The following is a 15,241-nucleotide window of genomic DNA, read 5'->3' as shown; positions in this document are numbered from 1 at the left end:
AGAACAGGACGAAAAGGCTGTCTGTGCTTTGGAAAACCAGGCCCCTTAGGCAGGGTAATCGCAAGAGGAAATTTTTTTTTTTTTTTTTGCAGTATGCGGGTCTCTCACTGTTGTGGCCTCTCCCGTTGCGGAGCACAGGCTCCGGACGCGCAGGCTCAGCGGCCACGGCTCACGGGCCCAGCCGCTCCGTGGCATGTGGGATCTTCCCGGACCGGGGCACGAACCCGCGTCCCCTGCATTGGCAGGCGGACTCCCAACCACTGCGCACCAAGGAAGCCCGAAATTTTTCTTTTTTAAGACTTTTTTTTGATGTGGACCATTTTTAAAGTCTTTATTGAATTTGTTATAATATTGCTTCTGTTTTGGTTTTTGGCCCCGAGGCATGTGGGATCTCAGCTCCCCGACCAGGGATCAAACCCGCACCCCCTGCATTGGAAGATGAAGTCTTAACCACTGGACTGCCAGGGAAGTCCCAAGAAGAAATTTTAATGAACCCAATTTCTTGCATTTTCTCATATAGAAAAGCACTAAAATCATTAACTGAGATGTCTGATCCTCGTGACTCTCGGGAACCTTTTACCGAGCTGTGTGCTTCACTGCACGCATTTCCTAGCTAAAACCATACGTGCACTGGCTTCTCCCCTACCTCTTCGGAGCAGTTCTGTTACCGAGTGCAGAGTCCAAGTTCGCGCTGCTCCCACACGACAGGCTGATGAGGCAAGAGACAAGGTGATGGGGAAGAAGTAGTGACTTTAATCAGAGGCCAGCAAACCAAGAAGATGGTTCCTAAAGAACCATCTGAGATTAGAGGGTGAAGGCAGATTGCAGACTTCCTGGAGCCACCTGGCCTTCAAGGAAGCGCAGCATTGCTTCGTTCTTCTGCTTGCTCACGCAGGCTGGATCACAAGGCGCCTGCAAATCCTCAAGTCCTTAGCAGTTATTTTTACTTTACAGTCTTATCTCTGCTTATTTGCAAGGTTTCCAGGCTGAAAGCAAACTTATCTACAACAAGTAATGGTCATAAGTAACCCAGGACCGTGGGATGGGAACGTTCTTCAGGGAACTTAATGGGCTATTTGGAAACAAACAACATTTCTCTACAGTTTAACTCCTGGCGTGTGGGGACGAAAGCGATGGACTACATGGGCCGAAGAATGGGTGTTGGGGGAGGTGGTGCCAGGTCTGTTCTTCCTGTTACAGTTTCTCAGAGGCACCAAGAGGCTGCTTCCCAGGCTATAGGCCTCAGTAACACCGTTCATAAAACTTACCTCACAGTTCTTGCATCGTGTGTTTGTCTTTCAGTTGACAGTTTAGTCCAGCAGCAACGCATTCAAGGCTGGGCGTGCAACATTCCAGGTCAAACAAGCAGGTTGTCCTGACCCTGTGTCATCCACCACTGCTTCCCAAGGCCTGTCTCTCTGCTCACACCTGGGGCTGCAGGGGGATCCCTCTGGGACCAGATGATGGGGAAGGAAGAATTCCCAGCCTGGTTCTCCATTGGTCAGCTTAGTGTGAGGGAGACGGCTGGCCACAGGATGGGTCCTGCACTCCAGCCCAATCAGGAGTGGCCTGAACACCGGGGTGAGGGGCAGAGCTGCAAGCGAGTTACTTTCATTGGACCCTTGTCCCCAGAGGGGCAGCGTGTAGCCCTCAGGAACTCGGAGCACCGACCCTGCACAGGAGTCCACGTCATATGTCATCCCCAGGGATGGGAACACAGGCTCAGGTCTGCCAGTCACGTCCCACACCTTACCACCCCACTGCACCAAGCAGAGGGTGGGCACCCCTCCTGGCCACAGTTAGCCCTCAGGTCAAAGGCCGTTAGGAGGTGCCGTGTGGCTGTGGGTAGAGTACATGGGCCCAGGGCCCCAGGGCAGGACCGGGCAGCTCTGCCTCTTCACTTCCTGGACCACTGGTGCCTTCACGTTCTCCAGCCCTGCTGCTCTGGGCTTTGTGGGTTCAGAAGTTCTGTCTCCCAAAGCTTCCTTCAGGCGACACAAAAAGGTGCCGTTGACCTACGATCTCTGGATGCCCCTTTGTTTCCCACGCCTGGGTCACAGGCAGGGCCACTTGACTCTGGTCCGCAGGAGGAGGGAGGGATGCTCCACACTGGGCCCCCTCTTGCCCAGTGTTATGGTAAATGGCCAAGTGCAGCACTCTTGCCCCAAGACGGTCACGGTGACCAAGGCCTGGGTCTCTTGGAGAAGGGGTCACATCACACCGTGACCCACTGGGCCTAGCAGAGCTGGTAGCTGACGGTGAGCAGAACGTCGCCCTGCTTTGGGCGCGTCTCAAACGTCCTCCAAGCTCCAGAGCTCCTGCGGGCTCAGCTCAGGCCTTTGCCGGGCCTTACTGCGGCTCGAGCTCCTGCGGGCTCAGCTCAGGCCTTTGCCGGGCCTTACTGCAGCTCAGCTTCTACTGCCACCCCACCCTGTTCTTTCCCTCCCTTCTTCAGGGTTGCACACAAAGAGCCTCCCTATTCAATGTCCTTCTCAGAATCCAGGAGCGTGGCCTGGAGTAACCCTGCAGGGCCTGTGAGCCACTGCAGCGACTCTGGATCTGGAGTGAGGTGGGGGCCCTTGGGGGGCGCAGGGGGCACAACTTGTTTTCTGTTGTAACAGGATCACTCTGGCTGGAGTAGTGAGAACGCCGAGGAGGGGGGCCCGCTAACCCAGGAGAAGGTGAGAGTGGCTTGGTCTCAGAGGTCACAGCGGGGGTGAGATTCTGCACATTCTGGAAGGTGGGACCAAATGGATCCGGTGTGAGCGGCAGAAGGTGCAGGCGTAAGCCAGTGCTTTTGTCCTGAGCAGTTGGCCGGGTGGAGCGGCCACCAGCTGTGCCCGCAGAGACCGGGCAGAGGGTGCAGTGGACTGGACACTTGTGTCCCCCTCCCCCGCTGAAATTCTAAAGTGACGGTGCTAGGAGGTGGTTAGGTCATGAGGGTGGACCCCTCATGGTAGGGTCAGTGCTCTTATAAAAGGGACCCCACAGAGCTTCGCAGCTCCTTCCACCAGTGAGGAGCCCTGAGAAGTCGGCCCTCTGCAACCAGGAAGCGGGTCTCACCAGCACCCATCGACGCTGGCACCCTGATCTCAGACCTTCAGGCTCCAGAAATGTGAGACATAAATTTCTATTATTTGTGAGCCGCTAGTCCAGGTACTTTGCTACGGGAGTCCCAGCTCAGACAGAAGGTTTGGGGGAGCCTGAGGTTTCCTATTGAGGGGCTAGGCTGGAGACCCTGGGAGCCCTCCTCCGCGGAGCACGGCAATCTGGCCCTTTGACATAAATGTGATTGACGGGCACATAGATGGCATTTTAGCCAACAGGCTGCTGGGCCCTCTGGAGGGAGATGAGACCGGGGTGCGGACACAAGCTCAGCCCCGCCCTCCCAGCCCCCTAGCTCTGGATTCAGGAGAAGCAACCAGCAAAGGAGCCTGAGAAGCAGCTGACAGCTTGGGAGGGAGGAGGGCAGTCCCCAGAGCAGGCCCTGGAGAGCTCACTGTAGCGCCCGCACAGTAACAGTCCAGGTCACAGCTGGTCCCCCAACAGGCCACCCCCCCCCACCCCCGCTCTCCCTCTTCCCCGCTGTTCTCTCCTGAGCATTGTTCTTTTCCACCCGGCAGGGTGGGCACTGATGACCAGGTGATGCGGGCAGTTCTGGGGACAGAGGGGCTGTGGTTTCAGCAGCCCTGGTCCTGAGGAGCCCCGCCTAGCCCTGCCCTCAAGCCGAGGCAGCGGCCCACCCACCATGGCCCTGAGCTGGTGCGTCCGCCTCCTTTCGTCGGCGGGGGCGGGGGCTCTGAGGGGCAGACCGCAGCCACCGCATGGCCCCACCAGCAGCCTTGCAGGGGGCTCCCTAGGCTGGACTACCCGGACAGGAGGGGCTCTGGTGGCCCCGCACCGGCCCCCAGCCTCTACGGGGTCAGTGTTTCTCCGCGGGGAGCGGGGCTTTCTGGGGGGGAGGGGGACTCTGCGGGGGTTGGGGGGTGGGCTCGCGCAGGCGGGGCGGCGGGCGGCGGGGCGGGCGGGGCGACCGCTCAGCCCCGGGCTGTCATTTGTCGTTAAATTTAGCGGCGGGCCGGTCAGCCGGGCGGCGGCGGGGACTATAAGCGGCCGGGGCGCCCACCCTCGAAGCAGGAGTCCGAGCGAGGAGACGGCGCTGGAACCCATGGACACGTCGTACCCCCGCGAGGACCCCCGGGCCCCGACGCCCAACAAGGCCGACGGCACCGCCCACACGGCCCTCACGCTGGGGGCGCCGCTACCCCCACCTCGAGACCACTTGATCTGGTCGGTGTTCAGCACCCTCTACCTGAACCTGTGCTGCCTCGGCTTCCTGGCGCTGGCCTACTCCATCAAGGTGGGCCTTGGGGCGCTTCGAGGGGGCCCAAGAGCATCTCACGGGGGCTGCTTATCAAGTTGGGGTGCAGGAGTATCCACGGGGCCATCCGTCAGCCTGACGGTGGTGGGAGCCCCTCCCTCATGAGGGCTTCTCCACTGAGGCTGGGGTGCTGTTCATAAAACCGAAATGGGGGGTCTAGTTTGTCCCGAAGAGCCCAGGGTCGATGGGGCCTTATCCAAGGGCGTCTCTTCCATCAAACGCTCTCAGCACCTCTGAGAACTCCCTACCCTCGGAGGTCCTTGGAGGCTGATGCTGGCCTGGGAGCGCCACTGGGTCCATAGCTGGAGTGGGAGGATGCAGGGTCTCCTTTCAGCCCCACTTTAGGCTGAGCCCCTGATGACCCGAGGCCCCCTGGGCGGGCCAAGCCCATGTGCCCAGCTGGGGACAGTGAAGGGAGTGGGTGGAGCCCGGGCAATATCCTCTCAGGCCACACCCCTCCATCTAGATTTTGGGTCCAGCTCGGGTCCTCCAAGGTGTGGACCCAGCGGCTGCCTGGGACCGGGTGGCAGGCCCCACCCAGGCCCCAGGCAGGTGTAGAGAGCTGGCCCTGCTGTTGGCCCGCAGGCCCGAGACCAGAAGGTGACTGGAGATCTGGAAGCAGCCCGGCGGCTCGGCTCCAAAGCCAAGCGCTACAACATCCTGGCCACGGTGTGGGCGCTGGTGCCGCCTCTGCTGCTGCTGGTGCTGGTGGTGACCGGCGCCCTGCACCTGTCCCGGCTGGCCCAGGGCTCCGCCGCCTTCTTCAGCACCAAGTTCGACGACTCAGACTATGACTGACAGGCGGGGCCCTGTCCCCGCCCTGACCCAGGGACCCCAACCCCAGGGGCTCCATCCTAATCGCCTGGAACCCTGACTTGCCTATGGGCCTGAGGCCCACCCTCCAGCCCCAGCCTGGGCACCTAACACTGACCCTGAAGATCCTCCACAGGGACCCCAGGGCCTTACCCTCACCTCGATCGATGCCCCCAGTCCCCTAACCCCACCCCCCACCCCCGCCCCCAGGCCAGCTCCTCCCTCCCCAGCCGCCAGGCTCAGCCTCAGTTTCACAATTAAAAGCGCCTGGCTCCAGAAAGTGCCTTCCAGGACTGTTCCTGGCTGGGGTGGGGGAGGGTATCTTCCTGAGGAGAGCTACCCTAGGGACCACTGCAGCCAAATCCCCCTGGACTGCCCCCAGCGTCCATGGTGGACGCCCTGCCCTGTCGGCTTGGTGCCCCGACTGTCCCCTTTGCTCAGGCACTGGGCGGCCCGCGGCTTCTGGGTGGAGGTGCCTGAGTATTTTAGAATGAAGTTTGAGAAGTCGGGCTTTGATCTCTGCCGCTCTGTGGTTTAGCGGCCTGTCTTTCAGAATGTGTGTGCTGTGTCTCTGCGTCCACGTGCCTGCCCATCCCCGAGTCAGCGTGTGTGCACACGTGCTAAGGGGAGTCCCTGACCAGTGAGACTTGTCCTTGCCGTGCACGTTCCTGTCTGTGGCTGGGCCTGTGTTGACCTCCTTCTTTGGGTCACTCTGTCCTTGTGACCCTGCGTCCCTTTAATTCTGATCTGTCCCGGCAGTGGGTTCCCTCCTTCCTGGATCAGTGGGGCTGGACACAGACACACAGGCACACAGACATGGTCACGCCGTCACCCGTGCACACGTCCATCACGCACAGGTGCACAGGAGCACCTTGTGCACACGCACGATTGTACAGAAAGGGAGGCGTGGGGGGCGAGGGCGTTTTCCCAGTGCCTCTGTGCGGGTGCACGTCCTCGCATCAGTTACCTCCCTTATGTAACCCCCCGGCAGCCCCAGCAGAGCCTGGCAGAGTGGGGGCTGCCAAAGACACACGCACACCCTGTGTGGCTGGGGGTGAGGCCCCTGGGCCTTGCTGTGGCCGGGCCAATGACAGGGCAGGCTAATTGCAGGGGCCTTAACCACAGGGTGGCTCAGGGCTCTGAATACCCCACCCATGGTCCCTTCCCTCCCTTTGCCTGCCCACCCTGCCTGGGCTGGGGGCGTGGGTCTCTGTCTAGCTCCTGTACTTGGAGCCCCCAGAGTAGCCCCCCTCTTGTGACGGCCAACAGTTGGTCCAGCCGTCTCTAAAGCGTGCCAGCAGAGATGAGCCCCGGCCGCAGGCCGGCAGTACCCCAGCCCCCTGCTGAGTGTGCGCTGCTCTGAGCCAGCCCCTGAGGCAGAGGTTGTGCTGGCCGGGGCCTGGGGTGGAGATGGAGCAGTGCCCCTTCCTGGGCACTGGCCCTACATTGGACTAAGGACAAGGCCAGCGCTCGGACTAGGATGGAGACGGCGTTCCAACACTGAGCTCCAGGTTTGGCCCAGGAAGGGACCAACCCATGCTGGACACAGAGGCTGGGAGCAGGGGTCAGCCTGTGTGTAGCCGGGTACATGTCTCCAAGCAGGGGATGGTCTTCTGGTCTCCACATTTGGTGAGGGGAGCAGACATTGTCCAGCCCTTGCCCAGTTGCTGAGGACAGAGAATACGCGGTCAAGCCAGGCACAGAAGGTCACCAGAAACCCTTCCAGCCTGTGTCCTGGGCAGGTTGAAGGACCCTGGTCAGGTTCAGGCAATTGGCTGTCATGGGCCGGACCAGCCAGGCCAGCACACACATGCTGCCACCGTCACGGCCCCTTGGAGGGTTGCCCCTCCACAGGCACAGGTAGGTGTGCGTGCGCGCGCGCACACACACACGGCACCCACACGCGGCACGTATCAAGCTACGTCAGTCCTGTGGGTGAAGGGCCACCTACCACCCCCACCTGATGCCTGTGCCCACATCTGGCTCCAGGGCTGCAAAGGCAAATGTCTGCTTCATGGGGACAGTCCCTGGCCACCATGCTGTGCTTCAGCAGACCTGCCTGGGCCTTTGCGGCACTGCCACCGGTTGAGCGAGAGCCTGTGGGCCCTGGGGGAGCCCCACCAAGTCGCGGGATCCATTCTGAGGCCACAGGCCCTCAGGGAGCTGGTCTGCAGCTCGGCCACACTCCCTGCAGCCACCCCCTTCCCTCTCTCCCTCATGGGGCTTCAGTCCATCACAGTTTGTCTGCCTGGTGTCTGCTTCTTGGAGAACTCGGGCTAACTCTCCACTGAGAACAGAGAGCACGGTCTGCAGATGAAGGAGGGGCGCAGACGTTGACGGGACTCGCTTACTTGCTCTGCGCGAGCAAGTGACTGTGCTTCCCAGCCGCGTGGAAGGGAAACTTGATCCTTTACGAAACCCTCACGTTCAGCAGGGAGCTCGCCAGCTCCTCACAGCAGACAAAGCTTGCCCATTCCTCAGGCAGATCTGCTGCAGCAGGCTCGGCCCTCGCCAGGATTTCCATGGCAGACACCATCTCCCCTCACCCTGGGGAAACCCAAGTCTGCTGTGCCAACTGAGGGGCTGAAGCCCAGGAAGAGACAGTGGGCAGAGCCTCGGCTGAGGGCAGCCTGCCCAGGACAGCTGGGCCCAGGGCCATGGCCTGGAACTCACGCACACCCGGCCCCAGTCCTTCTGGCTGGTCAGAGGAAATGCAGGGTCTTGCTCCACACCCCACTCCCCTGCCTTCCTGGCTGAGGAAAGGCATGTGACAGAGACCATCCGACTTGACTGAAGTGGCCCAGAGGCAAGAGGACCCAAGGACTGAGGATGCCGAGTGCTCACAACAGCCCAGGAGCACCTGGACCCAGCCATACCTGATGCTCCCTCATGTGACACAGAAGGGTCCTTTGTGAAGCTGCGATGCGGTGTCCCAAGTAATCCCACAGGAGACTGAGTCTCCCCCACGCCCCTCATCCTGCCGTGCTCCCCATCAAGGCCGGCATCTGCCTCTGTCTTCGCAGAACCGCTGGCCCTTCTCCCACCTCACCCTGTGGGGTCCTAGGGAAGGGGCACTGAGGGAGGGCGGGAACAGACATGCCGTGTGAGGCTGCAAGAAAGCTGACCATCTATGGGGGGTTAGGCTGGGGAGGGTCTCAGGCTAGAGGCAGAGTCTTGAACTTGGGCCAAAGAGTCCAGACTTTCCTTGGAACCCGTGAGTCTGGCTGCCGTGTGGAGGAGGGTGGGAGGGGGCGGCAGGCTGGGAGGGCGTTGAGGAGGGGGGGGTGCAGCCAGCAGGGGCACCCGCAGAGGGAGTGGCCGGGGGGAGGACCTGAGAGACATCCCTGAAGCCAATAGCCCTGGTCGTTTTGGGGGAGGGGGCAGGACTGGGCGGGGGGCGGGGGGGACTCAGTGGGGCTGGAGGGCCCAAGGGTGTCCCAGAGGGGGTCCTGTGGGCTCTGCGCAGATGCTTAATGTCTTCAAACAATCTTCCCAGGAAACTCTTGGGGCAGAACTTGCTGCCCCTGCTTCCTACAGGTGTGACCTCTGTATCCGGCCAGCTGAGCAGGGAAAGGAGACCTTGTGTCCTGCAGGGAGAGGAAGCATTGTGGGGTGAGGGCACACACTGGGGGCTAGCTTGGGGGTCACGTGCCCTGGACCCCTGGGTGGGTCTGGGAGTGGCGGCCTACCTGGGGACAGGGGGAGCCGATTCTGTGATGGCCACAGCTCAGCCTCCAGCGGGGGGGCCCAGGGCCCTGCTCGGGCAGTGACCTCAACTGTCACAGACCCTTCAGAGAAGGAAAAGTCAAGCTTGCTCCCCTGGTAGGAGATGCCAGAAACGCACACTCTGGAGATCCCCGCTGGACACATGGGGTCGAAGGTCAAACCGGCCTCAGTGATCCTGCGGCGAGGGGAAGGTTCTGTGAGGAGGCGGGTGGCGGCAGGTGGTTGCCCTCTGCCTGCCACTGCACTCACCTGAATCCCGTGACCCCAAAGAGCACCGCCTGCAGGAAGCCCCCCATGCCTGTCAGGAAGTTCACGGCACCCGACCTGTCTGCATTCTCCGTCCACACCTGCAGGGGGCAAAGCAGTCAGTGCAGGAGGTGGGCGTGGTCGGTGTGTAGGTCGAGGCTCTGGCCAGGCTGACCTTGAAGGGCTCCGTGACGTTGGCGAAGCTCCTCTGCAGGAGGTCCCACGCCCGCCCGGGGTCCTTCAGCTCCATCCAGCCCACTGCAAACATGCTCTGGGGACAGAGATCAGAGGTCACGCTGGGGTGAGGCCCACTGCGGGGGGAAGGAAGACTGAGACCAGCGGGGCAGGGCCGGGGCTGCCCTGGGGACCACCACCCCACACCCTGCAGTTTCCTTACCCAGGTCATGGCAGGGCCCTGGGGGGACGTCACAGCCTCATACATCTCCAGGTTTTGCCTGCGAACTTGAGGACTCAGGGGGAAGGGGACGGGGTACCCCAGGAGCACAACATCTGCCTGCTTCACCTCCTCTCCTGGGGGGAGGGGGGAGATGCTGCTGATGGGGTGAGGTGGGGAGGGCAGGGGCTGCCCTGTTGGAAAGGGGGCATCCAGGGCGGACACGAGGTCCTGTGGGAGGGGAGAAGGGCCCTGAAGGAGCTCCAAGTCCACTCACCAGGCTGGTACCCATCAAACTCAGGGTGGAAGTTCAGTTTCGGGTCAAAGGGCACCTTGATCTTATCAGCCACCACCAGCCACTGGTTGGGGACGGGCTGACCCAGGTCCTGGGCCAGGGCAGCAGCAAAGCGCAGGCTAGGAGTAGAGATGGGGAGAGGTGGGCTGCAGCCCTGCACTCCTGGCTGGCCCCCTGCATGGTGGAGGTGGGGCGGGTTCTTGGATCTGACCTGTTCTGGACCAGGACATTGGTGTACACGGAGTTGTCGACCCCTGAATGGTATTCGTCAGGGGGCATGACTCCTGGGCACATAAGTACAAGGTGGTATTCAGTGCAGGGTCTTAGGGACCTGCCCCTGATGCCAGTCGCCAGTGTGGGCCTGGCAGCATCAGGTGCTGGTGACCACATGCTGAACTGAGAAGCACCACCTGCTTCCCCACTTGTGACCATCCACTCCCCCTGCCCCTTCCCCGTCATCCACACTCCTCCCACCATGGCCACGCTCTCACCCTTCAGGTGGAACTTCTCCTCCCCGGGGCTCCACTCTACGCGGCTGCACCAAAACTCAGCCACGGCACTGACCACCTCCCAGCCCCCAGCCTCTCGGAACAGCTGCAAGTCCTGGAGAGCAGGAGGTGGTGCATCAGAGGCCGTGGCTGTGATTCTAGTCCCCACTGGTCACTGCATTTCTTGCCAACGCCTACCCTTCTGAGTGCCCAGAAGTGAAGGCCTGGCTCTGAGATGCTCCGCCGGACCGGCCGGACAGGAAGTCATGGCAGTGTGGAGGGCGTGGCCTCGCTAGGTAGGAGGCCACACGTGGTGGCACAGCGACACCTCACCTGGGTGGTGTGGTAGTACAGCTGGAAGGCCAGCACCACGGCCCCGTTGATGTGGATCTCCTGGGTCCCATAAATGGCCTCAGGGCAGACCTCCAGGCCGGAGCCCGCGCTCTCCCAGGCAAACTTGGCTCCCTGCGGGGTTGGAGTAGACTTGACTCCGCTCTCGGGGGGCCGGGGGTAGCCCACCCCGGTTCTCAACGCTCTCAGCCTTCAGCCATGGAGGGCAGACAGAGGCGGGGGCACCAGTTGTCCCGCGTGACCTCGTGGGGGCCTGTGGGCTCTGAGTGCCCTCTGTGTGGCCCCATCGTGGGCCAGGTGGCTTCTGCCCCGTTTCCACTGTGTACTTGCCCTGGGGCAGGGCAGTGAGGGGACGTCCTGCGGGGTCCCGGTCAGGCTGCTGTTCCCACACGTACAGTACAGGCTGGGGGATGCCACAGAGCCTCTACGAGAATCCAGGACATTCCAGCCACACCCACAGAGGGGGCTGGGTGAGGGATGGAGACCTGGGGGGTGGTATGGGACGTCAGCCCTTGGGGGGGCCCCGTAGGGTGGGTGCTCAGTCCCCCTCACCTGGTAGCCTAGGTTCTGGGCGTTGTACAGGGCTCCACCTAGCGTCCGGATGCGGTACTGCAGGAGGGCCCTGGCGGCCTCCGGGTGGAACATCAGGATACTGGGGAACATCCAGAGGTCCTGCGAGCACAGCCGAGGGGCCCCCTCGACCTGGCGCTACAGCCGAGGGGCCCCTCATCCTGGCGCTCTCACTCCTCTCTCCCCACGGGCCACACCCAGCTCCCTCCTCTCCTGCCTCATCTGGGTCTGTCCTGGGCCCTCTGCCTGCCAACCCCACAGTCCGATCCCCAGCCCAGATGATCCTCAGACCTGGTCCCCAGCGGGCATCTGCGTCTGCCCAGGGCTCAGGCCAGAGTCTGGGTGTGGGCAGCCTGGTGGGGGTGGGGGGGTGCCTGCTCTGTTGCTCACTAGCTGGCCGACCCAGAGTGAGCAGCTCGGCCTCTCTGAGCCTCACCTGTGAAGGGAGCACAGCAGCAGCTTCTCCGGCATCAGGAAATGTGCAGCAGCATCCCGGACCCTCCCAAGCCCGGCCGGCAGCCGGTCCTGGCTGCCTCACCTCGCTCCACCCTCGCTCCACTCAGCAGCCACAGGGGTCTTCCCAGAGCCCACGGCTGCCCATGTCCTTCCCCAGTTAAAGTCTCCTCAGCCCCCTCTACAACCGCTCTTCCTGCAGCGGTGAGGGCCCCCTGCACAGATGCCCTGCACAGATGCCGCACCTGCTCAGTTCTGGGCCTCTGAACCTTCTGGTCCCCTTGCCTGAATCACATCACTCGTTTTCACCAAATGCCTACACAGCCTTCAGCCGAGACACTACTTCCTCCAGGAAGCCTTCCGTCTGCCACGGTCCCTGGGCCTCCCCAACCACAGCCCCACCCCATGCAGGATAGAGGCAGCAGCTCTGTGTACAGCCGGCTCTGCAGCAGGTGTGCGTTAAGGGTGGGTGGCGCGCACCTGGTCCCAGAAGACGTGGCCCCAGTAGCATTCCTCACGGCTCCCGTTGGAGAGGCCGCCTGGGCTGAGGCCGTGGCAGACGTATCCTGGGGCCCCGGGCTGGGGCAGGGCACTGAGCAGGTAGTAGAGAGCTCCACGCAGGGCCTGGCGCAGACGCAGGGGCCCCTCCACATCCAGGCCACAGCCTGCCCAGAGCTGGGCCCAGGCCTGTGCATGGGCCATGTAGAGAGTGCGCCTGGCCTGCAGCTGCAGGGCATCGGCGAGGCAGGCCTGGGCTTCGGCCTGGCTGCCACCCACCACCGTCAGGAACTCCCACGTCCCATCCTCCTCCCCTTCCCCAAGGGTCAAGGCTGGGGGCACCGGCGTCCACAGCATGTGCACCTCCTGCTGTGCCCCCCCAGGCTGCTCGGGGGTGAGTGTGTGGCCGTACAGGTACCTGCAACAGGACGGCTGTGTCTCAGGGACGGGCTCCCTCCTCGGGCTACCCAGCCGGCCCCCCGCCCCCTCCTCACCGGGCTCCCTGGAAGTCAGGACCCAGATGCAGGTCCAGGTCCGGGCTTTCTGGGGAGAAGGTTGACTGCAGCAGCACGGTGATGGGCCAGCTCCCTGTGGCCAAGCGGGTGATGGACACACTGAAGGCCAGGACGTGAGGCAGCGTGCGGTGGGCATAGATGCGCTGGGAGGCCCGGAAGCTGGGGCCCTCCAGGGTGTGCAGAAAGGAGCCTGGCGGGGCGGGGGTGGGGAGGGGAAGACAGGACAACTCGCACACCCCACTCAGGGCCCGAGGACAGTCCCAAAGCTGCCGGCGGGGAGTGGAGTCACCTCCAAGCCCCAGATGCCCTGTCTGGGGAGCGACAGCTGCACAGGCGCCGCCAGCTCCTGCCAGCCCAGGAGGCCCGTCGGGCTGAAGGCCTCACAAAGTGGCCTCTCAGAGCTTCCTTTTCTTTGGGAGTCGGCATCCTCTCGATGGAACCTCTGTCGGGTCTCCCACTCACTTGGAACAATGGCGGAGGGGAGGGGGAGGTCAGGCAGTGGCTACCTGTGTTAGTGTCCAGGACAAAGGTCTTGGTCAGCTGCTCTCCTGATCCTGCAGGGGCCTCCAGCTGGACATTGAGGGGACTGGGCAGAATGGCCCGGTGCGTATCCCCCCAAGCCCCATTGTACACTCCGCTCACATGCAGTGTCTCATGATACACGCGTGTGCCCAAGTAGGCATTGGTCACGGTGGCCAAGAGCCGGGGGTCACTGGGCAGAGAATGGGCAGTGAATCTGGTGGCGTCCTTGCCAGCATCCTCCATGGCAAGGTTGGCTCAGCGGAGGGGCCTGCAAAAGGGGGAGTCAGAGGCCCCCACCGTTGGTTGGGCCTCCCTTTTCTGTAAACCCCGAGGCTTGCCTTGGAACCTGGTTAATGCCCCCACGGGTGGAGGGACGTGTGTGACCCACCTGGGCAGCCCCGACTGTCCAGAACCCCACTCTCAAGCCACCCCAGGAAACACCCTCAACCCTCAGAGCCCTCGCCCCCAATACTGATCTCCAGGGACACAGCAGAGGCCCCGGACTCCCACCTTAGGGCCTCAGTCCCTTCCAGCTCTCTCCGGGCGCACTGCCTCGAAGCCGTCCAGCTGGCGGGAAGGGAGGAGGCCTCAGCCGGCGGGCCTCACCCTCCAGGAGGCCGGCTGGGTACGGGGTGGGGTGCCGGCAGCAGCTGGGGGTTGGGGGGCAGGCGGGCCGTCGGCCGCGTCCCTGGGGCTCGCCGCAGCCCAGCAGCGTCCCTCGGCTCCAGCGGGTGGCCGCCGGACCGGAGGGAGAAGTAGCCAGGGGCGGCCTTGTCACCGGAAGGCCCCGCGGTCCCCGCCCCAGGGCGCGCAGCGCGGGCCGGATGGAACGTCCCCACCCCCGGGGCGGGCGGGGCGCGGGTGGGGCGGGCCGCCTCGACCAGTCGTGCCTGCGAGGCTGCGAGGAGCCCAGCTCCGACTCTCCCTTGAGTCTTCTCCAAGGGTGGAACTGAGAGGGGCGGGGTTTCGGCTTAGGTGTCCCCTCTCTTGCCGCCGGGTCGTGCCTCTCTCCCTGAACCCCCGTCCGCCCCGGAGAGGTGAGGCAGGTCCCCCTCCTGGAGCCCCGCCTTCCTTTGTCCCCGCCCCACTTTCTGGCTCTTCCCAGCCTCGTCTCTCAGCCTCTACCCACTTGCCCCCTGCCCCGCTGGAGGCTCCAGGCCCTGGGGCTGTCTGGACCTCGTCTCTCTGGCCCTGGTCTGACCCGAATGACTGTGCTCTGACCACTCGCCCAGCCAGAGACACTCGAATTCAACGTGTCCCTGAAACCTGCCCTTGCCGTGGCCTGCCCAGCACAGGCCGTGGTGACTTCACCCATCCCGCTGCTCAGGCCCGCTGTCCCCCCACCTACATCCACCGGCGCGTCCCCCTTCCAGGGCGTGCCCGCTCTCACCAGGCCGTGCTCCTGGGTTAGTGCAGTCCTTGCTCTGGCCCCACAGCCCTTGTCAGCAGAGCCAGAGCCACATCTACCCCAGGAGTGGGCAAGTTCTCACAGCCTGCAGTGGTGCCCACCTCACCGGCAGGACAAGCTACCCAGGGCCGCCTCCCCGCCCTCAGCCCCTCCCCCATCCCGCTGCTGCCACCCTGGCTTCCTTGCTGCTTCTGCACCAAGCTCGCTCCTTGTTATGGATTGAATGTGATCCCCCCAAACCCATCCGTTGAATTCTAATCCCCAGTGTGATGGTATTTGGAGGTGGGGCCTTTGGGACGTAATTAGGTCACGAGCTGTCAGGAACGGGATTTCTGCCCTTATAAGAGGCCCGAGAGCTCGCCCTCTCTCTACCCCGTGAGGACACAGCCAGAAGACAGCCATCGGCAGGGAGAGGCTCCTCACCAGACACCAAGTTGACTGGCATCCTAACCTTGGGCATCCCAGCCTCCAGAGCTACGAGAAATAAACTTCTCTTGCTGACAAGCCACCCGGTGTATGGTATTTTGTTACAGCAGCAGCCAACCAAGACAGGCCCCTTTGCGGCCTTTACACTTGCCATC

The 15,241-nt window shown here is 62.9% G+C and overlaps 2 protein-coding genes across 4 annotated transcripts; one reads left to right on the top strand and one right to left on the bottom strand.

Annotated features, from left to right (window-relative positions):
• Positions 1-256: 256 nt before the first annotated feature.
• IFITM5 (interferon induced transmembrane protein 5) lies at positions 257-8,257 on the top strand. Its single transcript, XM_079929135.1, has 4 exons — positions 257-3,115; positions 3,624-3,921; positions 4,072-4,360; positions 4,967-8,257. The coding sequence occupies exons 2-4, from the start codon at positions 3,749-3,751 to the stop codon at positions 5,177-5,179; spliced, it is 675 nt and encodes a 224-aa protein (XP_079785261.1). The 5' UTR covers positions 257-3,115; positions 3,624-3,748; the 3' UTR covers positions 5,180-8,257.
• A 354-nt stretch (positions 8,258-8,611) lies between these two features.
• PGGHG (protein-glucosylgalactosylhydroxylysine glucosidase) lies at positions 8,612-14,061 on the bottom strand. 3 transcript variants are annotated; one of them, XM_079929615.1, is made up of 14 exons: positions 13,763-14,061; positions 13,237-13,520; positions 12,710-12,920; positions 12,198-12,633; positions 11,247-11,366; positions 10,677-10,808; positions 10,347-10,458; positions 10,067-10,139; positions 9,838-9,974; positions 9,564-9,697; positions 9,342-9,437; positions 9,170-9,267; positions 8,884-9,095; positions 8,612-8,781 (listed from the first exon to the last, which is right to left on the bottom strand). In XM_079929615.1, the coding sequence occupies exons 2-14, from the start codon at positions 13,493-13,495 to the stop codon at positions 8,726-8,728; spliced, it is 2,076 nt and encodes a 691-aa protein (XP_079785741.1). In that variant the 5' UTR covers positions 13,496-13,520; positions 13,763-14,061; the 3' UTR covers positions 8,612-8,725. The 3 variants fall into 3 exon arrangements, with proteins under 3 accessions (XP_079785741.1, XP_079785740.1, XP_079785742.1); XM_079929614.1 differs by having other exon boundaries at positions 10,067-10,458; XM_079929616.1 differs by lacking the exons at positions 8,612-8,781; positions 9,342-9,437; positions 9,564-9,697 and having other exon boundaries at positions 8,963-9,095; positions 10,067-10,458.
• Between the last annotated feature and the right edge of the window lie 1,180 nt (positions 14,062-15,241).

The sequence above is a fragment of the Stenella coeruleoalba genome (assembly GCF_951394435.1).
Source record: "Stenella coeruleoalba genome assembly, chromosome: 8".
Taxonomy (NCBI): domain Eukaryota; kingdom Metazoa; phylum Chordata; class Mammalia; order Artiodactyla; family Delphinidae; genus Stenella; species Stenella coeruleoalba.
This window is presented reverse-complemented; position numbering and strand designations above follow the sequence as displayed.

Coding starts and splice junctions, on each gene's coding strand:
- IFITM5 (XM_079929135.1), top strand. CDS start 3,749: ATGGCCCTGAGCTGGTGCGTCCGCCTCCTTTCGTCGGCGGGGGCGGGG. Junction 3,922..4,071: donor CGGCCCCCAGCCTCTACGGG/GTCAGTGTTTCT, acceptor CGTTAAATTTAG/CGGCGGGCCGGTCAGCCGGG. Junction 4,361..4,966: donor CGCTGGCCTACTCCATCAAG/GTGGGCCTTGGG, acceptor GTTGGCCCGCAG/GCCCGAGACCAGAAGGTGAC.
- PGGHG (XM_079929614.1), bottom strand. CDS start 13,495: ATGGAGGATGCTGGCAAGGACGCCACCAGATTCACTGCCCATTCTCTG. Junction 10,459..10,676: donor TGTACTACCACACCACCCAG/GTGAGGTGTCGC, acceptor CCTGCTCTCCAG/GACTTGCAGCTGTTCCGAGA. Junction 9,438..9,563: donor AGGGCCCTGCCATGACCTGG/GTAAGGAAACTG, acceptor CTCTGTCCCCAG/AGCATGTTTGCAGTGGGCTG.